The sequence below is a fragment of the Sapajus apella genome, unplaced genomic scaffold (genome assembly GCF_009761245.1).
Source record: "Sapajus apella isolate SASKATOON/1434 unplaced genomic scaffold, GSC_monkey_1.0 scaffold56, whole genome shotgun sequence".
In the NCBI taxonomy this organism is placed as follows: domain Eukaryota; kingdom Metazoa; phylum Chordata; class Mammalia; order Primates; family Cebidae; genus Sapajus; species Sapajus apella.
Genome location: NW_022436996.1, coordinates 7,095,864 through 7,123,313, shown reverse-complemented (window position 1 = coordinate 7,123,313; position 27,450 = coordinate 7,095,864). Strand labels below are relative to the sequence as shown.

At 51.1% G+C, this 27,450-nt stretch overlaps 1 protein-coding gene across 9 annotated transcripts in view; it reads right to left on the bottom strand.

Moving 5' to 3' along the window:
- PRKAG2 (protein kinase AMP-activated non-catalytic subunit gamma 2) overlaps positions 1 to 27,450 on the bottom strand; it is a 324,559-nt gene that overhangs the window by 181,947 nt on the left and 115,162 nt on the right. The window contains exon 1 of one of the 9 annotated variants that reach the window (XM_032244968.1): positions 7,862 to 9,160. The exons of 7 other annotated variants lie outside the window; for them this stretch is intronic. In XM_032244968.1, the coding sequence (XP_032100859.1) occupies positions 7,862 to 7,955 (94 nt within the window). In that variant the 5' untranslated portion in view covers positions 7,956 to 9,160. Of the gene's footprint in view, positions 1 to 7,861; positions 9,161 to 27,450 lie in introns of those variants that run through there. One more of the 9 variants, XM_032244969.1, reaches the window with a different exon arrangement.

Here is a 27,450-nt window from a genome sequence, read left to right as displayed (position 1 = left end):
TCCTGCACAAAGCAGAAAACGCCTGGAAGGGAGGAACTAGACACTACGGATGACAGACATGAAAGCTACGGAAAGGCTGAAGACACGCGAAGCTGAGCCCCAGTGGTGTAATCGCTCATTTGCTGTTCACTGATGAACTCACTAGTATCTGCCCCGCCTTCCTCCTCCTGCAGCAGTGCTGACCCCCAGCCCTGGGGCAGACGCCCTGACGCTCCCCCAGCAGCCTGCTGTTCAGACGCCACTGCGCTGCTCAGCTCTGTGCCCCGGCCTCCCTGGATTCCTCCAAGCCCAGCAGAGTGTCTGACCAGGGGCCAGACCGGGAGGGGAGACGCCACCTCCTGGGGACTTGCAGCCTGACCAGCACCACTGTCGTGAGACACTCGGAGGCCAGCAGTGCCCAGCCTGGGCCGAAAACACACAGTGGTACAAGAGACCACCTTGGCCCGGGGGACGTTCCCGTTGATTTGTGCAGAGAGCACCTGGACTGTGCCTATGTTTTTCTTCTCCATCGCTAAAAGACAGATTATTACCGAGGGGCAGAATTCCCCTCGCTCTCTGAATGTACCAAGTGCTCGTTCTCATCTGGAAGTCTGAAGCTCAGGTGACCATCCTTAGGTGCCAATGCTCCCAGGGCCCACACATGTGCCCTGAGCGAGGTCGTGTCTCACAGGACGGGGGTGACAGAGCAGCAGGGGCCGGCCAGCACCCAGCCAGGCTGCGGCCCCAGCTCACCAAGCCGTGGAGGCTTCTCTGTCACCTTCCAGAGTCACTATTTTAAAAATGCACCCTCTTTTGAATCTCCTTTCTCACTGCTCCACTATTCACTCCTTCGGGCTCTGAAACCTCGCCCTGTTGTCTTCGGATGCTTTCCAACACTGCAGTCCCGAATCATTGGTCCAGTGTCCAGCTGTTCTGCTTGGAACCTGGGCTCTCCAGAGCGGGGCTGCTCCTGGAGCCACGTGGCTGTCATGACGGCTCACCTCTCACCACCCTGACGAGTGCCCAGTAAGAGCACGCGCCTCGATGATGCCCACCAGCGCCCAGCCCTGTCCACCGGCCACGCTCACCTGTTCATGGGGATTTGGTCTTCCCGACTTGCACAGAGCAGCAGCTCTGAGTGACTGGGACGGGGGCAGCAAAGGGAAAGGCGCTCTTGACCGTGAGGTCCCAGGACACGCACCAGAGCTGCTTTGCTATCCTGCCACCCTGTGAGGTGACAGCTGCCTGGACTGCTGGGTGACTCAGGGAGTCCTCGGGGAGCAGCACCTCCAGGAGAGCTGGGTCACTTGTCCAGGGTTCCGCCAGGCAGCGCTTGGTGACAGTGATGTAGGGGGAACAGGCAGATGGGTGATGAGCTCTTCCAGGCATGGATGAGAGTGGGGCGGACACGGGAGGCAGAGGGGGCCTCCCTGAATCCACAGCTGGGAGTGGCGCATCCTCAAACTGTGTGAACACTGTCCCATCAACCCAAACGCCTCTCCACTCACTGGCTATGGTGTTCAAAATTCCCCAAAGACCCATCCTCACAAATGAGGATGCTGCACCCCTCAGAGTCCTCTGTTTAGACACAAATTCAGCAGAACAATGGGCACCAGGGATGGATGGTTTTGGGTAGGAACTGGCAAAAGGAGAAGAGGGTGGGGGCAGGGGCAGGGCCTTGGAGCCAGAGGGGTAGGAGACGGACAGGCTCAGTCCCAGCTCTGTCCTGGCTCCATGGTGCCTTAGGCAAGCCCAGTCCTCAGCCCATCCGCACTCCAGACCCCCAAGGGCCTTCACTTCAAGCAGGTGCGATTCCAAGCCCTCCTGTGGTCCATGAGAGGGGCACACACTGGCCGCTGTGCCTGGCCCCCACCTCCTCTCCTGCCACTGTGGCTCTGCCTCGTGCTGTCCAGCCCCGCAGGCCGCTTAGAGTCCCTAGAATACCCTGCATGCTCCCTCCGGGGCCTGGCCTCTCCAGCTGTTGGAAGGGTCTGAGCGCAGGCATCCACACGGCCCTCCCCCTGTCGCCCAGTGAACCGACACCACACCCTGCCTCCACGGCGCCACCACCACCCGACCTGGCGATGCAAACACATTGGCCCATTGAAACAAGCTAGGCTCAAAAGGACAAACACTGCGTGACTCTTTCTGTGAGGTCCCTAGAGTTATCACATTTGTAGAAAGTGGAATGGTGCTTGCCAGGGGCTGGGGTCAGGGGAATGCTTTCAGATGTGGATGATGAGGAAATGGCAGGTGGCAATGGCTACACAATCACGGGAATGCCCATGTGAAGTGGCAAAGATGATACATTTGTGTTATGTATATCTGACCACAATTCAAATCACGTCATTCATCTGCCCAGCCTCACCAGGCCATGTGCCCCCGAGGGTGTATACACCTGCCCCTAGTGCAGGAATGACGGCCAGCACAAAGACCCTGAGGACGCGCGTGAGACTGGCAGACCTTGGTCACTGTTAACTCTGAAGAACAGATGCTGTTGGATGCTATTATACCGTTCTCCCTACTTCTGTATTCATTTGAAAATTCCTGGCCAGCTGTGGTGTCTCACTCCTGTCACCCCAGCACCTTGGGAGGCCAAGGTGGAGGATTTCTTGAGCCTGGGAGTTCGAGACCAGCCTGGGCAACAGAGGGAAATCCTGTCTTTTTTATAAAATAAATGTCAAAAGTAAAATATAAAGAAAATTTCTATCAATAAAAGGCAAACATATATATTGGGGTATTTCAAGGCAAAACCAATTGAGAAACCAGTAGCCAGGCCAGCAGATGGGTGCCAGAGGCATGTGAGGATGAGGAGGAGGAGCTGGGGGGCTGGAGGAGGCGGGAGGGACCACAGGCTGGACTGCTCGGCCTGTCCTCTGCTGAGGCCAAGGGCACAAGATGCTCCCTGCAGGGTCATCCTCAGCCAAGGGCGGGAGAGCCATGGCACACAGCATTGGGGTGCCCTGAATGGGCCTGGGCACGGAAGGACGCTGGAGCTCTGGTAAGACGCCGCCACATCGTCATACTGTGTGGGCTCTCAGAAGGGGAGGTGGGTCTAAGAGCCAAGCGTCCTCCGAGATGCACTCTCCAGCCTTCCTGGGACCCTGGCCACACAAGGAAGAAACACCAGTTTCCTGACACACCCCTCAGACTCCTGGCTCCAGTGCGGGCCCCCAGAAAGGATCCCTTAAGACTCTGAATGGCTTTTATTTAATTACTGCCTTATAATTGCAGAGGGCGAAAACGCTGCTACAGTCAATGCTCTTTGATCTGATTAGCATAATCTTCTCCTAATCTTCCTTCTACATTTTTATGATTGTTGCCACATACCCTTTGTTGACATAATCTGGATTTCTCTTTGCCAAAGAGGCCAAAAGAAAGGCTTAGCCAAGCTGGTCACTTGTTTAGAGCCTGGAGCCTAAAAGCTGGAGCGGGGGGCGTCCCTTTTGTGCCAGACTCGGCCTCCCTGCTGGCTCTGCAGCCAGAGAGGGGCAGGGGCCAGGCGCTCCGTGAGTCAGAGCTTCCAGGGGGCTCCATCACAAGGCTGGCGAGTGAATGTTTCCAGTGAGAGCCACGGGCTTTCCAGTGGAAATGCCATCCACAGCAGTTACAAATGGACCCGGGGACTCTGGGGCTGCGGGGCCTCGCTTTTGGTGCCTGCGAGGAGAGCTGTGTGTGTGTGTACAGGTACGTGGCGTGTATGTGCAGGTGTGTAAGTCTTGACCCGGGGAGCCGCAGGGAAGCCCCCAGATGAAACAAGGTGCATTTGTCCCCGGGGCAGCAGCTCCACACCGAGTTAAAGCAGAGGACAGTGTGGTTCCTGGAAGACTGACACAGCCACAGGGGAAAGCAGATGTATGCCAGGGACCTGTCTGATTGCCCAGGTGGGTTTCACATGGAGGGGCGGGAGAAGTCAAGACAGGCATTTCATGACCCCCACAAAAGCTTTCTCAGGGAGAAGAGGCCTCATCTAAGATTCGTTTGTTTTTTTGAGACTGGGTCTCGCTCTGTCTCCCAGTCTGGGGTGCTGCAGTGCCATCTTGGCTCACTTCAACCTCTGCCTTGTGGGCTCAGGTGATCCTCCCACCTTAGCCTCCCCGTACTGGGACTGCAGGTCTACACCACCACGCCTGACAATTTTTGTAGAGAAGGGTTTTTGTCATGTTGCCCAAGTTGGTCTCAAACTTCTGGGCTCAAGTGCTCATCCACCTGCCTCAGCCTCCCAAAGTGTTGGGATTACAGGCATAGGCATAAGCCACTGCACCTGGCCTTTTTTTTTTTTTTTTTTGGAGACAGTGTCTAGTTCTGTCACCCAGGCTGGAGTGCAGTGGTACAACCATGGCTCACTGCAGCCTTGACCTCCCAGGCTCAAGCGATCCTCCCACCTCAGCCTCCCAATTAGCTGAAACTATAGACATGCATCACTACGCCTGGCTAATTTTTGTATTTTTTGTAGAGATGGGGTTTTGCCATGTTGTCCAGGCTGGTCCCAAACTCCTGGACTCAAGCGGTCCATGCACCTCTGCCTCCCAGTGATAGGCATGAGCTACCAAACCCAGCCCTGAGATTCTTTTAGCTCCAGGAGTAACTGTATGAGGACAAGGCGCTGCTGAGAGGGAATTTAAAACACAAATCCCTGAAGCGATCCTTCCTGGAGAGCAGGGAGTGCCGTGGGCTGGAATGCTGTCCGGCCATCACAGAGCCAGCGGTTTTTATGGAGAACCTGTGGTCCTCCAAGGCTGAGGGTTGGAGCTGTAGATGAGCTCCCTGAGACATCACCCCTTTCCACAAGCAGCCAGGCGATCACAGAAGAGGGATTCGGTGGTTTTTTTTGTTTTTTTATAGATGGAGTCTCACTGTTGTCACTGGGCTGGAGTGCAGTGGCACAATGTCGGCTCACTGCAACCTCCGCCTCCCGGGTTCCAGCAACTCTCCTGCCTCAGCCTACCGAGTAGCTGGGATTACAGGCACCCGCCACCATGCCCGGCTAATTTTTGTATTTTTTGTAGAGACAGGGTTTCGCCATGTTGGCCAGGCTGGTCTCAAACGCCTGACCTCACGTGATCCACCCGAGAGGTGGGAAGGCTTCCCTTGGGAGGGACGGCTTGGTCAACACTCCTGGACTGTTTTTCCCCGTGCAGTGTATCCACGCCCAGCACTGTCTGCAGGGCACAGGGCTCTCGCCTCCCGCCCAGCCTAGCCCTTGTTTCTTCTCACTGAGACACTAACCAAAGCCAGACATTCTATCATCCCAGGTCCCTGGGCTCCAGCCTCAGCTGTAGCACGGGCTGTGGCCTCCAGCTGCTCCCCAAATCCCAGAGGAAGGCTCTGGAGGGACCTCCGATTTTCCTGACCCTGTGCCCAGAGCTTGCATCTGCATCTAGGTTCTTAAATGAAAGTTGGTTGAGATGCAAACATTACTTTTGATCTCAGAAGCGTAGGAGACAGGATGACAGCCAACCATTAAACACACGGGGAGAAGCCACTGTCTGGCACATAATAGGCTTTTAATAATGGGCCTGTCCATCCCCATTAGCAAAACCAGATTTTTAGTTAATAATAGGTTCTGGTTTAATTCTACAGTAGATAAGTGTTTATTACTTTATTATTTAAATCAGAGCCATCTTTTTAGTCAATGATTCCCTCAGTCTAGGATTCCCTCCCTCCTCAGGGCTGGGTGTCCTATTCCTGTGCAGAGTCACCGTTTGTTTTTGAGGGTCTTGCTCTGTCTCCCAGGCTGGAGTGCAGTATGTGATTAGGGCTCATGGTAGCCTCCACCTCCCAGGCTCAGGGGATCTTCCCACTTCAGCTTCCCGAGTAGCTGGGACCACGGGTGTACACCATCATGCCTGGCTAATTTTTTATTTATTTTTTTGTAGAGAGGGGTCTCATGATGTTGCCCAGGCTGGTCTCAAACTCCCAGGCTGAAGCAATCCTCCCACCTCAACCTCCCAAAGTGCTGGGAATGCAGGCTTGAGCCACCACACCTGGCCTACCTTCACCTACAAGCAATCCCCCACCTTAGCCTCCTGAGTAGCTGGGACTCCACTCAATTAGATGCTGCTCTCTAGTTCTCTTTATGTGGCTTTCTTCTTCACAAGATTGAACACTCTCTGGGTTCAAGAACCTCTGTCTCTTTCACCTGCTCTCCCCTGAGGACTCAGCATGATCCGAGCCCGCAGGGGCTTCCAGGAGTGCTGGCAGAAGCAGACGTAGCAAGAGATACCGGCAGATTTTAGATTTACCTTTTTCTTTGTCTGCTATTCCAGTTTGCATTTACAGTTCAGAAGCTTTGCCAAAGTCACCTCCCTGTTATACACAATGACAATATTTTTCCATTTAACACGTTGCATTCCAGTCGGAGACACGGTTTCAGGCCCCCCCAGGCTCTTCATCTTTACTCATCCCTGGACTGTGTTTCTCCAGCTCTGGTGAAACAGAGCTGATAAATACCAGCATTGGGGTGGGGGTCCTACCGTTCCACCTGGTTGTGGGCTCTTCAGGAATAACCTGTGCCATGCAAGCAGTGGCGCCAGGAATTGGCTGACTCTGACTCTGTTTTTTTAGACAGGGTCTAGCTTTGTCACCCAGGCTGCAGTGCAGTGGCCCGATCACAGCTCACTGCAGCCTTGACCTCCTGGGGTCAAGGGATCCTCCCACCTCAGCCTCTTGAGTAGCTGGGACTACAGGCATTTGCCACTATGCTCAGCTAATTTCTAAAGTTTTCTGTAGAGACAAGGTCTCACTATGTTGCCCAGGCTGGTCTCAAACTCCTGGGTTCAAGCAATCCTTCCTCCTTGGCCTACCACAGACCTGGGATTATAGACCCAGACTAACTCTGATTCTTTTTTCTTTTGAGACAGTCTTGCTCTGTCATCCAGGCTGAAGCACAGTGATGCGATCTCAGCTCACTGCAACCTCTGCCTCCCGGGTTCAAGTGATTCTCCTGCATCAGCCTCCTGAGTGGTCGGGACTACAGGTGCCGCCACCATTCCCAGCTAACTTTTTTGTATTTTTAATAGAGACAGGGTTTCACCATGTTGGCCAGGCTGGTCTCAAACTCCTGACCTTAGGTGATTTGCCTGCCTCTGTCTCCCAAAGTGCTGGGATTACAGGTGTGAGCCACCGTGCTTGGCCTCTCTGATACGTAAGAAATAAAATCTACCATCTAATTGTGAGTAGGCAGGTCTTAACCAGGTGTGGAGCTAAGAAAGCTTTGGAATCAACCTGTGTGGCTCCAGGCAGACAAGGGCAAAACCCGCTCCAAGTCTGCAGGTCCTCGGAATAGTGAGCTACAGATGCTTCATCACCTGTTCCAGTTGCCCTGGCCCCAACCCCCTGCACATGAGGAGCTACAGAAGTTGCAGAGACCGGGGAGACACAGTGCAGGCTTCTCTCCACGGCGCACAAATCCAGCACGTGTTTCCCTCCCACAACAGCTGGTGATCTGTCCGATTACTCCGCTACAGAACCTGGGAAGAAGACCTTCTTCCTGACCTCCAATAGTTTCCTCTAAACATGCACGTTTCATTTCTAACAGCTGAAAATAACAGTTCCAATCCACTCTCACTCCCCCACCCCCACCAGCCACAGTTTTTGCATAAATCAATGACGATCCAGTCCATCACTAGCCTCCCTGGGCCAGGTGGGGCAAGAGAAAGGAGACAGCTTCAGAAAGAGTATTCCCAGATGGCTTCCCACAGCTGCAATGCCATCAGCAAGGAGAAACTTCCCACATATTCCTCTAACCACTGCCTGACGTTACACCCCAGGTGGAAGGGAGCGGCTGGAAACAGCTACTGCTTAGGAGGGTGTGCACGCACGCGGTGGGGCTCCCTCCCCAGACAGATCACCAGGGACTCAGGGAAGGGCAGAGTCCTACCGAAAAGGCCATGGGGCTCCGACTGGCGCCTCTCCGTGCTTCGGTTTTGGTCCTTGTGTTTCTTGTTGCTCCTAAGACTCCCAAAGCGCTTCATGGGTAGCTGTGGCCACAGCAGTGGCGACAGGTGAACATATCAGGCCCTGCAGAACCGGTGTCAGCCCCAGGTGGCAGGGAGCCGGGGGAGCATCAGCCCGGCAGGCACAGGGCACCCCAAAAGCTCAGAGTGGCAGCCTGTGCTCGGGTGACAGCCCGGGTCCAAGTGTCCTCAGCAGGGGGCTTTCAGGGCGACCTCACCGCGGCCCCCGCGTCTGCGAGGCGCCAGGGAGTGCAGCCGCCCTGCCACAGCAGCTGGAGTGTCAGCCCGGCTGTCCTTAAGTAGCAAGAAGCTGCCGGAAGCTCAAACAGAACTTTGCCGGGGATTTGTTGATGTAGTTACCGTCAGCTGCTCGCTGATACTCTCCAGGGTTGTTGGTTTTTTTCTTTTTAAAATTAAAAAAAGGAGGGAAGACCAGATAGGCAAAGGAAGCACAAGCCTGCAAGTCATGTGCAGCCGGGCATGATGTCTCTTTAAACAGACTGTAAAAGGAAACCACCCTGGGCAGACAATTCTTGGCACCAATTGGCCAGGGCACATTCCCATTGTGACATGACATCACACAACTATTTTGATTCATGGGTTCCAGGGCCCCACGGGGTCAGAAGGCTCCGGCTGCTGCTTGGTGGAGAAGCCACACAAGTGCCTGGTCTGGAAACTGCTGAATCTACTTTGGCTCATGGTTCTACTCAATGAAAGCAGTAACGCCGTCTTCAAGGACGGAATGCGGCTCCCCCACTGGAATTTAACGGAAGGTCTTCAGCAAATGCATAATCTGAGCTCTGCACTTGCTGAGAATTGCAGAATGACAGAGCTGGAGATTTTAGAGAGATCTAGTCCGACTCCCTTCTATGACAGATGGGGAAACAGGCTCCGGACAGGGACGGAACTTGCCCAAGATCCTGTCACCAATGGTAGAACCAGGACTGGCATTCTAATCTCCTTGACAACTAAGCCAAACCGCTGATCAAATAAAACCTAAAATGTTTATAATCTGTATGTGTTTTGCAACTAATAAACTTTGGAAGCACAAGAGAGAAAAAACAAATCCCGACTTTTTGGCTGGTGGCCTCACTAAAGTTACTTGCTTTGCTATTAATCAGGTTTGTGACCATCAGAAGGTTACTTCCCATTTCTGAACCTCAGTTTCCCCCTGAGTGAGCTAAGACCAGACTAGGTCTTTTCAGGATTTAGTCTAGGGCTGGGCACGGTGGCTCATGCCTGTAATCCCAGCAGTTTGGGAGGCTGAGGTGGGAAGATGGCTTGAGCCTAGAGTTTAAGACCAGCCAGGGCAATACAGTGACGCCCCCGTGGGAAGTAGAAAAGTTCCTCTTCAAAGTTTCCTTTCTTGTTAAAGAATAAACCATAAGTGTTAGAAATAATAGTTTGTTTTAAAGACTTTCTTCAAAGCCTTCTTGCTTTCTGCTAACAACTCTTTGTTGAGTCCTATCATACTATGTAGCTGTTAGACATGCTCGCAGGCATGTAGTACATTCTATGTCCTTGTACTTTAACCAAGACACTTATGCTGTTACTTTTCTAAGTCCTTTCGCAAGCAACTTCCTGCCCTTCTTATTTGGACTTCCTCTTTTCCTTTTGTTCTCCATTGCCTTTATCTATTCAAGAAGGTTTTAAGTTATTAGCCAATCAGGTTGAGTTTTAGATTGTGAGGTCTGGCTCCAACCAATAGAGATCAGACACAACATTAAACATGACCCCAAATGCATAAAGGATAAATATGTCTGCTTTTCCTTTGTTCGTTGTATTCCCATGGCAAGATGGCTAACAAGAGCACCCTTTCTGCAGAGAGTAAAATTGCCTTGCTGAGAGATCCTTTGTCTCAGTGCTGATTTTTCTTTGTGGCACTGAGCATCTGTTTCCAACAACCCCCATCTCTATTAAAAAAAAAAAAAGACAGAGACAGAGATTTAGCCTAGTTTCAACAGTCTAAACCCCTTGTGGTAACTGAATCTATGTGGAGTCTCCTCAAATGACTATGCCTATGAGGGGGAGACTGTCAGACCAGTTAAATAACCCCTGAGCTAAAGATGAGTAGCCTGGGTTCTCCTGGCTGCCCATTAGAGTGGGATAACCTCCAAAATCTGCAATGCCACCAGTTTCTTCAGTGAATTGTTATTATTTATGGTTCAGCTGAAAACAAGAGGATGGGGTGTGGGGTGGAAGCATCCCAGCAACTTGCCACTGGAGCCCAGGACTTCTCAGGAGCCATGGTCCAGCCTCCCAGCTCGAGTCTGGCTGCTTTTCATGCCTTTTCTCTTGCCTCTTTCATTTGAGGAGCTCAGTGCCTCTAGAGTTGCTGGCCAGTCACTGCAGATCCCTGATGAGATAAAGATGGCTCCAGGCTAGGGGAGCAGCAGGGAGGCCAAGGGAAGTCTTCCATTCTACCACCATGAGAGGAAACCCTGGAATCTCAGCTCCCCCTGCCAGATCTGCCACTCCCATGGGGCTTCCATCCACAGGGGACACACACCAGCTCCCGAGAAACCTGTTCAGCCCTGGCATGGCTCCTGTGTGGCTCAAGGGTGGCTGGGGCTGGTTCTAGCATTTCAGACCCCATTGACTGGTAGAGCAGTTGCTCATGTGATCAGACCTGATCCCTTCTGCTAAGATGCAAGAGTTTGCCCTTCCCGCCTAGGGGACCCAGTCCATCTCTGCCTAGAGTGACCTCATAATCACACCATTGCTTAGCAGATCAAGAAACTATGGTCTCAACTCTTCTGGTGCAATTTCTACAAAATTGACTCTCTGAGTAACAACTGTCTACTTGGGGCTGTGCTGAATGTTGTAAGGTGAGGAAGTCCTATAAGGTATGACCCACCCTCCCTCCCTCCCTTCCTCCTTTCCTTCTTTCCTTCCTTCTCCTCCTCCCCTGCCTTCCTCCCTCCCTCCCTTCCTTCTTTTCTTTTCTTTCTCTCTCTTTCTTTCTTTTCTGTTTCTTTCTTTCTCCCTCTTTCTCTCTTTCTTTCGACAGAGTTTGCTCTTGTTGCCCAGGCTGGAGTGCAATGGTGCAATCTCAGCTCACTGCAGCCTCTGCCTCCCAGGTTCTAGCAGTTCTCCTGCCTCAGCCTCTTGAGTAGCTGGGATTACAAGCATCTGCCACCATGTCTGGCTAATTTTTTGCATTTTCAGTAGAGATAGGGTTTCACCACATTGGCCAGGCTGGTCTCAAATTCCTGGCCTCAGGTGATCCACCCGCCTCGGCTCCCCAAAGTGCTCGGATTACAGGCATGAGCCACTGATGACCCAGCCTTTAGACACCTGTGCAGGCTGCCTCCATTGCTGGCCCACATGAACCTTCTGCTTCAGCCAACGTGGTCTGGTTTCCATTCTCTGGCCATACTTGGAATTTTTCTCTCTCTCTCTTTTTTTTTTTTCTGAGACAAGGTTTGGCTCATTTACCCAGGATGAAGAGCAGCTATGTGATCCCAGCTCACTGCAGCCTCTGCCTACTGGGCTCAAGCAATCCTCCCACCTCAGCCTCCCAAGTTGCTGGGACTATGGTGCAAACCACCAGGCCCAGGTAATTTTTGTATTTTTTTGTAAAGATAGGGTTTCACCATTTGCCCAGGCTGGTCTCGAACTCCTGGCCTCAAGTGATCCACGCGCTCGGCCTCCCGAAGTGCTGGGATTACAGGCGTGAGCCACCAAGCCTGGCTGGAATTTCTAACCTACCTGCTTTTGCTTACACCATTTGCCCTGTCTCCTAAGCCCATGGTTTTCAGCTCTGCCTGCTGAAACCCCGTGAAACTCTTATGGCCCAATTCAGAGATCATGCCTTCCCCCAAGTGAGCTCTCCCTTATCACTCCCCAAAGAGGGAACTTTTCCCTCCTTTGAAAGAGTTTAGCTCTTCTAGTCTATATGTCAACATAGCCCTTACCAGAAGACTGGGAATCCCAAAAGGGTAGGGGCCCAGGCCTCCAGCAAGGCACCCGCTTTGGAAGGCACTGGACAGTCGCCCTGAGTCCCTGCGGTCCCTCTAGCTGCCCCTGCTCCCCGATGGAGCCGACTGGAGGGGCTACATGGCCAGGCTCATCCTCCTGGGCTGCCAGTTAGCTGCAGCCAACAGTGGGCACAGGGGCATGGCAGATGCCAGAGGAAGGGAGGAGCTGAGGCTTTCAGAGCCCCCTATGTCCCTACAGGCTTGCTCTGGCCTCACTGTGTCATCCCCCAAGGGAAGAATTCCACTCCTCTCACAGAAACCCTCCCCTGGCCTTCTGTCTCGGGCCAGGGAACCCCCTCTTTCATCACTCAGGCACAGCAGTGGCAGCAGCCCTGCCGATAGGAACCCGGGTTCTTGCGCCAGCCCTAAGGGTTCCTGGCAGCCTGCCCACACCTTTGGAAGTAGTGTCTTTATTCACTTCTCCTCCAGTGATCCAAAAAGTTCAGTGTGCCTCCTTTCTCCTGCTGGGACTGACTGATAGACATGGGAATCAGGTATTTGTAGCGAGGATGCATAAATGAACACAGAAAATAGGTCTTGCTCTCAGTGACTTTGCAAACGAGCTGGAGAGACAAAGATACATAATACTAACTGCATGAAAAAGCTGAGGGTATGCGGTCCGTGGCTGCCGGCGTCGCCAGCACAAAGGAAGGAGGAGAGGCCTGCGTGGCCTTGCCTGGAGAAGGGGAACTCGAGATGGGCCTTCAGGGTTGGAGAGTGTGAAGCGGAGAAAACCCAGGCCAGGCCAAATCAACGCGTGGAGGGGGACCCCAGTCTTCAGAAATAAGCCACAAAATCTACCGCCAGCTGGGTCCCCTGACACACTGATTATCTCTGTTGTTAAATATGGCAGCCCAAGCTTACTGTGATTACATTCTGGAAGTAGGTACGTTTAGGAGTTTCATGTCTAGGTTTCTTTAAAAAAAAAATTAGCTTCTAACAAAAATTGTTTTCTCAATTTAAAAATAAATCAGTGCTGGGTGTGGTGGCTCACACCTGTAATCCTAGCACTTCGGGAGGATGGGGCGGGAGGATCACTTGAGCCTGGGAGGTCGAGGCCATGATGGTGCCATTGCACTTCAGTCTGGGCGACAGAGTGAGACCCTATCTCAATAATAATAATAATAAATAAATAAAACAGCAAAACATCTTGAGGAAAAGACCTGAACAAGTATCCCAATAAGGAGGAGGCAGATTTGGTTAAAAGGAAAAAGTTTTGTTTAAGCCGAGGTACTATTCTTACACTACATAATACCACAGATAGAAAGAACATTTCAAACTTCAGTGACTAAAAGTAAACATGTTTAAATTTGTGTGGAAAATAAACAGCAACTTGGGCAGGCCTGATGGTTCTGCACTTGCGTGTAAATGGTCATTCATTCAACAGGTAGTTATTAAGCCTCCAGCAAGTGTGCAGAGCAGCTGCTGATGGAAGGGATGAGTTGCCACAAACAATTCAGAGACATTCCTGTCCTCTCAGCACCAGATTTCATGAGTAAAACAATAACTCCCATTTACTGAGTGCCCACCATAAGCCAGCTGGGGTGCTGGTCACCTTACAGTCATTATTTTATTTCATCCTTCCCACCCATGAGCAGGGCAGGTGTAATTAACAACACTTCATCGAAAGATGAATAACTGAGGGTCAGAAAGGTAGTCTGCCCAGGATGGCACAGCTGGCAAGTCGAGGGAATATGGACTTGACCCTTCCTCTGGACCTGATTCCAAAATTCACATCCTTCCACCGTACCATACTTCCCATCCACGTGCACAGGAAAATTCAGCATCCATTCAACGCCCTAGCCTGAATCCCACAGGACTCTAGAGGACCGCCATGGACAGAGGGATTTGGAAAAGAATTTCTCTCTACATCCTGATTTTTCATTTCAGGCTGGGAAATTTAAAGGCAAAAGCAGCATGTTTAGAAGTCCTGATTTGCATTAAAGCCACCTTGCAACACAGAGCACATGAGTCGGGGGTCTACACCAAGCTGGCCTGACACGTGGGGACACCGTGCTCTAGAAGCACAGAGCTGGCTGCGTCCTCCCCGGAGGCCACCTCCACGTGGCTGGGCACAGAGGTGGGGCACATACTATTGCTTCCTCTGCACGGCAGGGCCAGAACTAACTGCTGCTGCCCAGTTCTGGGCACCACACTCTAAGAACTAGCTCCACAGGCACATTTGATGGCTTTGTCGAGGAAAGGAAGGATATGGCAACTTAGGCAAAGCAAAGCAGAGAAATCACTGGCTCACTCCAGTTGCTGTTCTGCCCCTGAGGAAAGCGGGTGTGGGGTCGGCCTGATTCAGCACAAAGTTGTTTCTGGCTCAGCACAGTTCTCTGTCTAACAGGATGGAACCTGGAAGGTTTACGTGGGAGGAGCTGGGGAGCAGGGTTACTGCAGCTTTAAGAAAAGCTAGACAGATAAAAACATGACAACCTTGACAGTGAACACCAACCCCCCAAGATACCCCGACTACACCAACACGTGCCTTGACCTCACTCAAAATGCTCTTCCCAGAGCCAACTTTACCCAACAGCAGAGAACGCTGCTGCTGGCAATGCTGGATTTCAGAAGCGCAGGAGCAGGGATGTGCTGGAAGATACTCGCAGGAGACAGGGGAAGACCAATCTGCAGTGTGTCTGCCAATTTCTGTGGTATACATATTGTGCAAGGTGGCATGCACTGGCTTGAAAAATTCCTGAAAGTTTACCAGTCGGTTCTCTCACTGCGGGGGTCTTTCTGTTTGACTCACACATGCCTGAAATTCCTTACATGAGGGACAAAGTTTTGGAGATGAGCGCTGATGCACTGGGAGAGGTGGCGCCTTCCCATGGCATGGCGGGGGGCTGAGGACCGGTTCTTCAGCACATGTGACTGGCGGGCGGGGGAAAGATGACCACTCACAGGCAGATGGGGACACGAAACCATCCCCTCTTCTGTTCCCGCCAGTCAATGGTCCTGAATGAATAGAGGGGAAGCTCCCTCCCACACTTGACTCTGCTCACAGAGGTTGTTCTGACGGAATGCTTTCCGCACCCGGGATTCTTTTTTAAAGGGAAGGGCTGAAAAAGGAAGGAACCAATGGCTCCCAAGAAGGAACTGTTTTCTAATGTATTTTCAAAGGGCCAGGGCCTTTTTGGATCACAGGTTAAAACTCACAGCCCTGGCTGGTGCCGCAACCCCAAGCCTGGCACGGGACCAGGTAGCTGGGCAGCAGACGCCTTCTCTCTCTTAGCCATGTCCCTGTGCCATGCAGGTCACCATTCTGACACCAGATTTGCAAGATCTGGGATGGGGTGACATTAGAGCTCGGCTCATTCCACGTGTGTTCTTTATGTGTGTCTTCTGGTGGCTGCTCTTCTAGGTTTCTGACTGCAAACCTACCTTTGACAACTCGAAAAATAAGCTAGTATGGAAGAACAGGACCAGGAGACGCTTCATACTGTTAGTGTGCTTCATTGTGTTCTGGCTTTTGGGTTAATTTTCTCCCGAGCTAGGCTGAAAGCTCCCTGACGGCAGGGATCTTACCCATGGAAGAAAGAAAAGGAGTGCTTCCTAGCTCCTCCAGGTGGCCCAGGAGCAGCACGGTGGGTCAGGGAACGGCAAGCCAGCTGCTGCTCCATGCCCGGCCATCCGGGAGGCAGAATGTCCTGTTCCCTGGGGGACACTTTGGCGGCTGTTCTGGAGCCAGGAGGGCTGTGCTGACTGCTCCTCTGTCCTCGGCAGGATTCCAGCCTTGGCCAGCCAGGGCTGGGCTGCAGGAGCCCACAGGACTGGGTCCCATTCACGCTAATACGTGGATTTTACCAGATGTGCCGCACCCCACCACATCTAATGCTGCAAAACATTCCACGGCCAGACCGTGTACTGCACAGCGGAGCTGGGGCGGGACAGGTGAGGAAGGAGAGGTCAGGGACTGCAGATGGGCTGGCAGATGGAGCGCTGTTGCCCCTGCTTTCTGCACATAAGGTTACATGGCACGAAGGCTCATCCTTCCACGTGAGACCTGATGGCATTCCTCTGGCTCTAATATGTAGCCCCCACCCCCAGACTCTGGTGACCAAAAACATGTGAGTAAACCCTTTAATTGCTGGCGGTTCTCTGCCAGTGCCCCAGGGGCCACGTTCCCATGGCATCAGGGAAGTGCTAGAACATACGGCCCCTGTTGCCCCACTAACCTGGTACAAGTCCAGGCTGCAGGTCAGAGCCCCACCCCGGCCTTGTAACCTGGTGAATGGGACTCCGGGTCTCTGTTGTAGACACCATGGTTGGCATCCAGCCTCCACTTGTCCCCCACCCCACCCCATGCATCAGTTGTGTGGCAGCAGGGGTCTCTGAGAGCCAAGGGTCTCATCAGGCCAAGGTGCCTCCTCCTCCAGGTAGCCCGTGAATACCCACAGGGTCAAGCCCCTGGAAGCCCACCCTATCTCCGGACTTCCAATTATATCAAAATCAAATTTTCAAAGAGACCCCAAGCTTTCCTTCTCCTGGAGGTCACTTTCCACGTTATGCGCAGCTGCAAATAGTCTCCTTGAAGTTGTCACTGGGGACCCAGATGAGAGAAAAGTCGCTGAGACTCAGTGTAACCACCCTCCTCCCTCCACACGTCTCCATTCATTCATGAGACTGGCACTTCCCAGCGCAGGGATGCTGAGGCCAGGGGCCGCCGCTCAGGCAGAATCAGCCTGGGCACCCAAGAAATCCACCAGCAGAGCAGGGCTGGGGGGACCCTACTCACTCACACCCTGCACCTGTGCAGAGCCGGGAGACGGCCCACGGCGGTTCCCTGCATCCTTCTCAACCATGCTGTGTGGTAGGGAGGCCAGCCATGACTTTTCAGTTCAAGAAATACAATTTTGTAAAAACCCAGAATTTCAGAAGTGCTCAGTGATTAGGATCCCGTGGGTGCCTGCGGGATTGCGGGGCAGACCCTGGCTCTGCTTCCTCACCGGGGAGCCATCAGGAGCTGGGCTGCCTCTGTCTGTGACTGGACTGCTGCAGAAGCAGGTGAGGATGCGGGACTCAACTTCCCGCTCATCCTGAACTTTTGTGGACCACAAGCAGTACCTGAAAAGCACCCAGTCCCCTGAAGGACTGTGGTCCCCACCAGTCTCATTATGTAAGTGTGCACGGGTCCCCTCCAGGCCGGGGAGCAGCAACACGCGTTAGCACATATTTGCTAGAGCTCTCCTGCTGGTTGCAAAATACTGTGTCATATTTCATGGAAAGTTCTAAAGGTCACTGCTGCACTTGACTCTGAGATCGCCGCGTCGCCTCGCTGGGGCCCTCCCGTCCCTGGCCCAGGAGGTGTTTATGAGCCGGCACCTCTGCGGAGCGCCCTCCGCCCTGACTCAGGCCCCCATGCCTCTGCTCCACGTCAGCCCGACACACTCATGGTCACACACAGTCTCGTGGTGACCACAGGAACTGGAGCCTGAGTCTCTGAGTGACAAGAGGGTGATTTTTTTGGCAGAGACAAACCACCTCAGCTCACACAGCTCCACTCACGCCAGCGATATCTGAGCCCACTGAGAATTGGCAGAGACATCTTGCTTTTAAAAACAGGGAAGTACTAAAAAGGCGAAAGACAACGGCGAGAAGGATTTTTAGCGTGCCGAAATGCAGCACCCAGAAAGTCAGAAATCCTGCATCTCCTTAAAATCTTGAAGGGGCATCGCGCCCCCTGTGGAGGGCTCAGTGGGGCCCTTTTCTTTCGTGGTGCCTGGCATCCCTGCGGTTGCCCAGTGCCTGTGAGCACACTGGCCAGGAGCTCTGAAGGCTCTGCTGGCAAGATCCTGCCCTGACTCCAGCTGCTCCGTGGCCCAGAAGCTGAGCCCTGGGCTCAGAGCAATGGCTTCCAAAAAACAGATGCTGAAGCCGTCTGGGTTTTCTGTTTAATTCTCTTTAAGTTAAATCTTACAAATGCCAAAGTGCTCTGGGAGTGCACCGAAGCCTTGGAGAAGCACCTGGTTACCTCCCAGGCTCAGCGGAGAGCCCGTTTGGCCTGCGGTCTCTCACTTCCAGGTGATGGGGCAGGATTTCCAGTGTCTGGACTCGGGCTGGTCACAGAGAAGTCCACCTGTTCCTACACGTCACTCAGGAGGAAGCCCCTGGCTTAGACTGTAAGGGCTGAGCTGAAGGTTGCCTCGGATTTGTTGCTTCTTGTAATGAAATATGTTAGAAAACAAGGTGACAGGTAGAAAGGTTTAAAACCCTTAGGTCAAACATAGCACCTGAAAGCAACGTACGTTCACTCATTGGCATGCAATTCCGAGCCATTTAGTTTATTCTTCCACATTTCTCCCATAAGAGACCGTTTTACAGGGTTTCAAGGCAATTAGATAAAATAGCAAAAATATCCTGTAAGCTGCAGAGCATTTCACAGGGGACATCGCCATTCACTGTCCCTCAAAGCAGCCTCTCAGAAGCTCCACTAGCTCAGGCTCAAGGCGCCCGAAAGGACCTTGTATGAACAGCTGCGGAAAGCCTGGGTGAGGACTGAAGGTGCCTGCTCCAGTGGCCGCTTCTGGGACTGTGCTGAGAATTCACAGGCTGCAGCCGGAGCCTGGGGAGAGAACACCGGGCTCCACGATTCTGGCCTGGCCAGGCAGTGCTTGGACTTGCAATAGGAGCTGCATGCCTTGGCAGACCTGCTCTGGATCTCAGAGGAGAAACCAGAAGGAATTGACAAAGCCCTGCTCTTCAGCCCAAAGCTCAAAGCCCCAGCACTTCATCTTTTGAATGAAGAATGAAGGGATTTTCTCAGTAATGCTTTACTCTTTTCAACCACACATAACTAAGAAAACCGGTTTCTTAGCAGCAAATTGTGATGGGGCAGGGAGAGGGTGGGTGCCATTCAAGGCAGGAATGCCGACTGCCACAGAGCAGGTAGTGGCACAAGGTGAAGGTGACAGAGATGGTGAGCAGAACTGGGCAGAGGACAGATCTCCCACATCACACAGGACTTTGTCCTCATAACTCAGCGGCTGTTGGATGTGTTGACATGTACAGGGTAATCGAACAAGGACCCTGACTCATCCATAAAGAGTGAAATTATAGTACTTAGTATCTTTTGAATAAGAAAACTGTTGGTTCAAGCCTGTAATCCCAGCACTTTGGGAGGCCGAGGTGGGTGGATCACCCGAGGTCAGGAGTTGGAGACCAGCCTGGCCAACATGAAACCCCATCTCTACTAAAAATACAAAAATTAGCTGAGCCTGGTGGTGGCAGCCTGTAATCCTAGTTACTCAGGAGGCTGAGGCAGGAGAATAGCTTGAACCCAGAAGATGGAGATTGCAGTGAGCTGCGATTGTGCCACTGTACTCCAGCCTGGGCGACAGAGTAAGACTCCATCTCAAAACAAAACAAAACAAAACAAAGTAAAAGAAAACTGTAAAGTGTGTAATGCATCTGACACTTTAAAAAGATGTTTGCTCTGGGACTTCATGGCTTTAGTTCCAGATATCCTGAAAGTTAACTCGTGTGGCTGGTTTATTCCTTGACACTAGCAAGATTAAAAAACAAAAACAAAAACAAAAACCCAAAATGATTCTGTCACTTGAGTGTCCACTCTTTCAGACTGGCTTTATCCCAGATGTCAGCTATTACTACACGCATGGACGTCACCCACCTCAAATTCTTTTCTACTTAAAGAATCATTGCTAAGGGGGTGATAATTGCCCTAAAGGGGTGAAAGTCAGCTCTTGAAGGGGGCCAGAAAAACTTATTTATTTATTTTTTTTGAGACTGGGTCTCGCTCTGTTGCCCAGGCTTGAGTGCTGTGGCATAATCTCAGCTCCCAGGCTCAAGTGATCCTCCCACATCAGCCTCCCTGGGAGCTGGTACTACAGGCACGTGCCACCACACCTGGCTACTTTTTGTAGTTTTTGTGCAGATAGGGTAGAGATATGAGTTTGTAGAGATGGGTTTCACCATGTTGCCCAGGCTGGTCTCAAACTCTTGGGCTTCAGCGATCCGCCTGCCTCGGCCTCCCTAAGTGCTGGGATTACAAGCATGATCCACTGTAACTGGCCAGAACTCTTACCTCTTATACACAAGGAACAGATAGACTTACAGCACGTGAACAATACATAGTGTATCTGTTTTATTAAAATTTCATAGAGATTATCAGAAAAATAGTCAGAAAAGCATTTTAGGAGGGAATTTTCAAAAGACTGATTTTTTAAAAAGAGAACAGAGGGAAAATTGGTAAGGTGTGGGGTGTGACACTGAATTATCTGACCCCCCCGCATTGTAATGAACCGCCAACATACAAGGTTTAACATTGATAAACCATAAAACAGTTGACTAGGCATATGATTTTTAAAGGTTTCTTTTGGGGTTTTGTGGAGAAGGGTGGGAACTACTGTCTTTCCATATAAATTGTTTTGGAATGACTGAACTAGGTACTTCACTGAAAATTAAAATATTAAGGGAGAAAATAGAACAAAAAAATCTGGTAAATGGTGATTCATAACTGTAGTAGACAAAATCAGCAAGGTACATTATCAAAAAAATCCCTTTGGCAAAAGCTAAAATGAAAATAAACAAACTCCTTCATCAGCAGGGGCAAGAAGGAAAGAACATCTCTACCGCCATCTGGCCTTCACCCTTCCCCACCTGCAGGCAGAAAGATGAGCTGGGCACTTTCACCCAACCTGCCCCCCGTGACAACAGGAGAGAATCTGCTAGTCACTCACCAAAAATTTAAAACACAGTTTCCTGGCCTTTAGGCGACATGGGGCTGGCTTGGATGTTTTGGAGCCTCCAAGGGTGAGGAAGAGGCTGACAGTTCTCCTCACAGAGTGCCACAGGCTAGATGTCTCTAGAGAGGAGATGCTCAAAAGAAACTGGGCTCACTGCCAAGCAGAAGAGATGTGGTCAAGCAAGAGAACTGGATTAACCATCCCTCTGAAGATGAAACTCAGAAAAGAAGGCTTCGGAGAATCTGCTGTCTTTTCTCCCTCCTACTAGAAGCTTTAAAGGGATGGTTAGACCCTGAGTCAGCCTTTCGAGCTGTATGTAGCAGACAGCTGGAGGGGCAATGAGACAGTCCCCCACTCATCATCCTATCCTGATGTCACACCCTTCCCACGACAGTCATTCCTTTGAATCAATGAACTGTAGTTCCTGGCATCCACCTCCCTCACTCTCTCCCCTTCCTCCATTTCAATAAGCATTAGTGTCTACATAGGCCAAGTACGGAGAAGAAGACGTGAAGCTGTCTTTAGTCATCAAAACTCTGCTGTTATTAAACATTTTTGTACATCAAAGGATGTTATTAAGAGAGTGAAAAGCAACTCACAGAAAAGGAGAAAATATTTGCAAGTCATAAATCTAAGTATCTAGTATCCAGAATACATAAAGAACTATAACTCTACAACGCAAAGACAACCCAGTTAAAAAAATGAGCAGCTGCCTTGATTAAATATTTCTCCAAATAACATATACAGATGGCCAGAAGGTGCAAGGAAAGATGCTAGACCTCACTAGGAAACTGCAAATCCAAACAGCAATGACAGACCACTTCATATCCTCTAGGATGACCCCACTGAAAAAAAAAGGAAAAGAACTGGGCCAGGCGTGGTGGCTCACACTTGTCACCCCAACACTTTGGGAGGCCGAGGTGCATGGATCACGTGAGGTCAGGAATTGGAGACCAGCCTGGCCAGCATGGTGAAACCCTGTCTCCACTAAACATACAAAAATTAGCTGGGTGTGGTGGTGTGTGCCTGCAGTCCCAGCTACTCTGGAGGCTGAGGCAGGAGAATCCCTTGAACCTGGGAAGCAGAGGTTGTAGTGAGCCGAGATGGTGCCACTGCACTCCAGCCTGGGCAGCAGGGCAAGACTCCATCTCAAACAGACAAACAAACAAATGACTGAATTGTTGGCAAGGATGTGGAGAAACTGGAACCCTTGACGCTGCCGGTGGGAATGTAAAATGGCGCACTCTAGTCAACAGTTTGGCCATTCCTCTACAACTTAAACACAAAATGACCACATGACCCAGAAATTGCGGTCCTAGGTATACACCCAAAAGAACCGAATGTTGATGGCAGCACTATTCACAAAAGGTGGAAACAACCCAAATAGCCACCGGTGGATGACTGGGTGAGCAGAATACAGTCTATTCTACAATGGAATAGCAGTTAGGCAGGAAAAGGAATGAAGTTCTACAAAGTAGATCAACTTTCAAAACAATCTGCTAAGTGAAAGAAGCCACACACAGAAGTCTGCATATTGCAGGGTTCCATTTACATGAAATATGCAGAATAGGTGAGTCCGGAGGGCAGATGGCAGCTTGGCATCTGCCTGGAGCTGTGGGAGGGGTAATGGAGTCTGGGGGCTAAGGGCGGTGAGGTTTCCACCTGGGGCGATGAAACAGTTCTGGGACTTGATAGGGGTGATGGTCACACAACACAGTGAATGCGCTTCCTGTCACTGAGTTAAATACTTTGACACAGGAGGCTGAGGTGGGAGGATCACTTGGGCCCAGGAGGCAGAGGCTGCAGTGAGCCAAGATTGCACCACTGCACTCCAGCCTGGGTGACAGAGCAAGACCTCGTCTCAAAAATAAATAAATAAAAATTGTTAAGATACTAAATTATATATTATATGCAATTTTACCATAATAAAAAAGTGAAACCTACAACTACTGGAGGAAAATATGGATTAATTCTTCTACAATCTGGATTTCTAAGGATGACTAGGTACGCTCATGCTCCTAACGACCATTTCCACGTCTCTTGAGAATTGTCTGCGCACGTCTTTTGCCACAGTGATTCAAAGATGCCGTATATTTTTACAGCTACATGGTACTCCGCTGCGTGGCTGTACTGCTTTATTTCATTTGCCATACTGATTCAAAGATGCCGTATTTTTTTACAGCTACATGGTACTCTGCTGTGTAGCTGTGCCTTCTTTATTTCATTCAGCTATTCTCTTATATTTATTTATTTTTTTGAGACAGGGTCTTGCTTTGTCGCCCAAACTGGAGTGCAGGGCGATCACAGCTCACTGCAGCCTTGAACTCCTGGGCTCAAGTGATCCTCCTGCTTCAGACTCCCAAGTACCTGAGACTACAGGCCTCTGCCTCCATGCTCAGCCATTTTTTAACTTTTTTGGTAGAGGCAGGGTCTCACTATGTTGCCCACGCTGGTCTTCAACTCTTGAGCTCAAGCAATCCTCCTGCCTCAGACTCCCAAAGTGCAGGGCTTACAGGTGTGAGCCACCTCGCCTAGCCAGCCACTCTCTTCTGTGTGGGCATTAGGTTGTCTCTAGTACGTCTGCTGAGAAGGCCTAGAAGCAACGACACCCTAGGAGCAACACGCACATGTAAACACTATTCGACACTAAAAGTAACAAGGGCTCCTTAGAGCAATGGCTAATTCCAGGGCTGGCTGGGGGGTGTGCAAGGCCAGCCAGAAAGCCAGGAAGTGCCACAGCGTGATGGGGACTTGACATTTCCTCATATGAGGGAAGTCAGAGGACACAGTGACGAGCCTGAAGACGCTCCTCCTGGCCATGTCTAGGACAATCTGAGCATCAAAAACATGATAGTGAAGACATGGAATCAACCTAAATGCCCATCAATGACAGACCAGGTAAAATGTAGTACATACATCCCACGGAATATTATATAGCCATAAAAACGGAAGAGATCATGCCTGTTGTGGGAACATGGATGGAGCTGGAGGCCATCGTCCTTAGCAAGCTAACACAGGAACAGAAAACTAAATACTGCATGTTCTCACTTATAAGTGGGAACCAAATAATAAGAACTTATGAACACAAAGGAGAAAATTGCAAACACTGGGTTCTACTTATGAGGGGGAGGGTGGGAGGAGGGAGAGGACCAGAAAAGATACCTATTAGGTACTGAGCTTAATACGTGGCGAAATACATGGGTGATGAGACAATATGTACAACAAAGCCTGTGCCACATCGGTATCTATGTACCAAGCCTTCGCATGTACCCCCAAACCTAAAACAAAACATTTTTAAAATATATGATAATCACGAATCATAAGACATGGGATAGGATATCAATCCACGGGTCCATACATACACACACACACACACGGAGAGAAGGAAAACCTCTTCTTTAAAGTAGAATTCCAACCAGTCAGAGTATAATTCCTGATAAATTTAGAAAATCATCTTTTGATAATTACTGCAGTAATAATTTTGGTAAGAAACATGGATGGATTGTGAAGCCAGTAAGAGAAAGTTTGATGAGAAAGAAAATATTTACATAATCCCAAAGTAGCTCTGCCTGAAACCCTGATTGGTGACAGGCGGGAAAGTAAGCCCTTCATTTTAATTATTTATTTATTTATTTGAGACATAGTCTCGCTCTGTCACCCAGGCTGGAGGGCAGGGGCATGATCTCCGCTCACTGCAACCTCTGCCTCCCGGGTTCAACCGATTCTCCTGCCTCAGCCTCCTGAGTAGCTGGGATTACAGGTGTTTACCACCATGCCCAGCTAATGTTTTTGTATTTTTAGTAGAAATAGGGTTTCACCATGTTAGTCAGGCTGGTCTTGAACTCCTGGGCTCAAGTGATCCACCTACCTTGGCCTCTCAAAGTGCTAGGATTACAGGTGTGAGCCACCACACCCAGCCTTAAGCCCTTTATTAGAGAACTTAACGGTGGCAGACGCCCCCTTCACTAAGTGACCAGCGTCCACTTCACCAGGAAGGTGTCACAGCTGCATCGGGTGCTCCTGCTGGGATGCCCAGGGCAGCACACAGATGGGTGGACGCCCTCCCAAGGGTGCAGGCTGACTCTGATGGTGAGGAAATGGCAGGAGACACAGCAACTGGCCGGTATTCCGCCTGAAAACTGCTAAGGCCATGACAGATGAGACAGGACCGAGGAGCTGCTCCAGATGAAGACACTGAAGAGAAAGGACAATGAAACAAAACACGTGACTGGGGGTCTCCTTTCCCGAGAAATGACACCCCTGAGGCAAGGTGCAAAACGTGAATGGAGCCTGCAGCTGAGCTGATAGCACGGTATTAGCGCTAATTTCCTGATTTTTGACAATTATACTGTGGTTAGGAGGATGACCTTGTTTTTATGAAATATCCACTAAAATATTTAGGGGTAAAGGGATATGATGTCTGCAAATCCCTCTCAGGGGTTCAGAGTTCATATAAACACACAGCAAGAGATCGTGAGACATGAGATATGAGCAGATCTGGTAAAACGCTAACATCAGGCAATCTGGATGAAGAGGATATGATAACTCTTGGTATTATTTTTGTGACCTTATGTTTGAAATTGTCAAAATATTATTTTTTAATTTTTTTTTTTTAAGAGACATAGTCTCACCATGTTGCCCAGGCTGGTCTTGAACTCCTGGGCTCAAGCAATCCACCTATCTTGGCCTTCCAAAGTACTGGGATTACAGACATGAGCCACCTCACCCAGCCCTAAAATGTTATTTTTAAAAAGGAATTAAGAAATACAGGCTGGGCATGGTGGCTCATGCCTATAATCTCATCACTTTAGGAGGCCAAGGCAGGAGGATCGCTTAAGCCCTGGAGTCTGAGACCAGTCTGGGCAACATGGCAAAACCCCGTCTGTACAAAGACTTAAAAAATTTGCCGGGCACAATGGTGCATACCTGTAGTCCCAGCTACTCAGGAGGTCGGGGTGGGAGGATCATTTCAGCTGCAGTGAGCTGAGATCGCACCACTGCATTCCAGCCTGGGAGACAGAGCAACACCCTGTCTCAAAAAAAAAAAAAAAACAAACAGAACAGAACTACAGTGAACCTGTGTGTTAAGAGCACGTGTTATGCGGCCTTTCACCATCTCCCAAGGTGGGATCATCACCGAAGCAGGCCCTGAGAGGACTAGTGGACTCTCACTCGCTGAGAGCAAGGAGATTCTTCTGGGAATTTTTATTGGCTTCTCCCAAATAATACTAACTGCCTGGACACACAGGACATGCAGGCCAGCCCAGGCTGGGGACATCTGCCAGGCTGGCGCCAGAGGGCGCTGTCCCTGGGGACCACACGGGTGCCAGGCCACATAACTGTGCAGTGCATTGGCTGAACTTTTCAGGAAACTTGGATGCCACACATGCTTTCCCTTTCTTTGTGGGTAGGCAAGATGAGTCACGTTTTTCTGGAGTCAGCCCGGCCCGGTATTCAGACCTCATCAGCTGCCCCGGTCCGGAAGGCTCCAGCTGCGGTGAGCACTGGGGCTTAGGGTGGCCTTGGGCAAGCCAGAGTCCACCTTTTTTTGTCAGGTACGGGGTAAAGCTCACAGTAATTCTGGATCATGACAACATCTGGGGACAGTCCCAGGCCCTTTGTACAACTCACAGGATGCAGCCCCGAGGGAGGCTGGGCTCTGGCTTCACACGGCCCCTGCTCTCCTATGTCCCCACACCTCAGCTGCACCCCACTCATCAGCACTTCTCCAGGCCCTACCTTGAAGGCCCCATTCCCACCTCCCTTCCTTCCCGTGGCCACTTTGGGATGGGGATGCTGGAGCAGAGACCTGAAGGAAGGGACCTCAGCTGTCTATCTGCAGGAAGGGTCGCTGCAGGTTCCCTGAGAGGCAGGCTCTGGGATGGACGTGAGCGCGTTGGATGGACATCAGGGAGTGCTCTTGGGCCTGACAGAGGGGCAGTGAAGACCCGTGAGGCACCTACAGAGAGTTCTGGAGCTCACATGTCCCTTCAGAGTTGTCCATAGCGGGGGTTGGGGGCTGGTCCTTTCTGTCTGTACATCGGCCAGTTAATGGGCACAGCTCTGGGAGGGGCTGGAGTCTGGCGAGGTGGCTCAGTAGCTGAGGGCCATCTGTCTGTCACACCCAGCAGCTGCGAGTGAGTTCCTCATTCTTGAAGGAATGGGGAAACTGGGAGGCACAGCACGGCCTCAAGGGTGTTCTGCTCCAGGGTGTTCCGAGCAGAGGCCTGGAGTTCAGCTCAGCATCTCAGGGGGCCGGAGCAGAGGAACGCAGGCGGGTGGGTGTGCACCAGACGAAGGCAGAGCCGGCCCGGGGCCAGGCCTCAGAGGCCTCAGAGGCCATGTGTGGTAGGACTCGGAGTTTTAATTTAAATGTGCTGGGGAGGCGTCAGGGGGTTGGACAGGGGACCACATGATCAGATTTCTGTTTTAAAAACAGGAGTTGGCAAATGACTACCCAGTGGCCAAATCCTGCTGGCCACCTGCTTTTAGAACTGCTGCTGGAACACAGCTGCACCGTTAGTGTACCCTTTGTCTACGGCTTCGTAGCTGCAAAAGAGACCACGTGGCCTTCAAAGCCTAAGATATTTACCATCTGGCTTTTTACAGGAAACATTTGTCAACTCCTGTTTTGAGAGATCCCTCTCCTTGCTGGGCAGAGTCATTTCCAAGGCAGCAAGGGGGCTCCCACGGGGGCCAGGGCCCCTCATGAACACCCCCCCCAGTTCCCACGCCCATGCCTAAACTATGCAGTTCAGCAACGGCTTGTGTTTTTGGTATTAATGATAGAAATGCACACACAGGGTTCCTCCAGGAGGCCGTGGG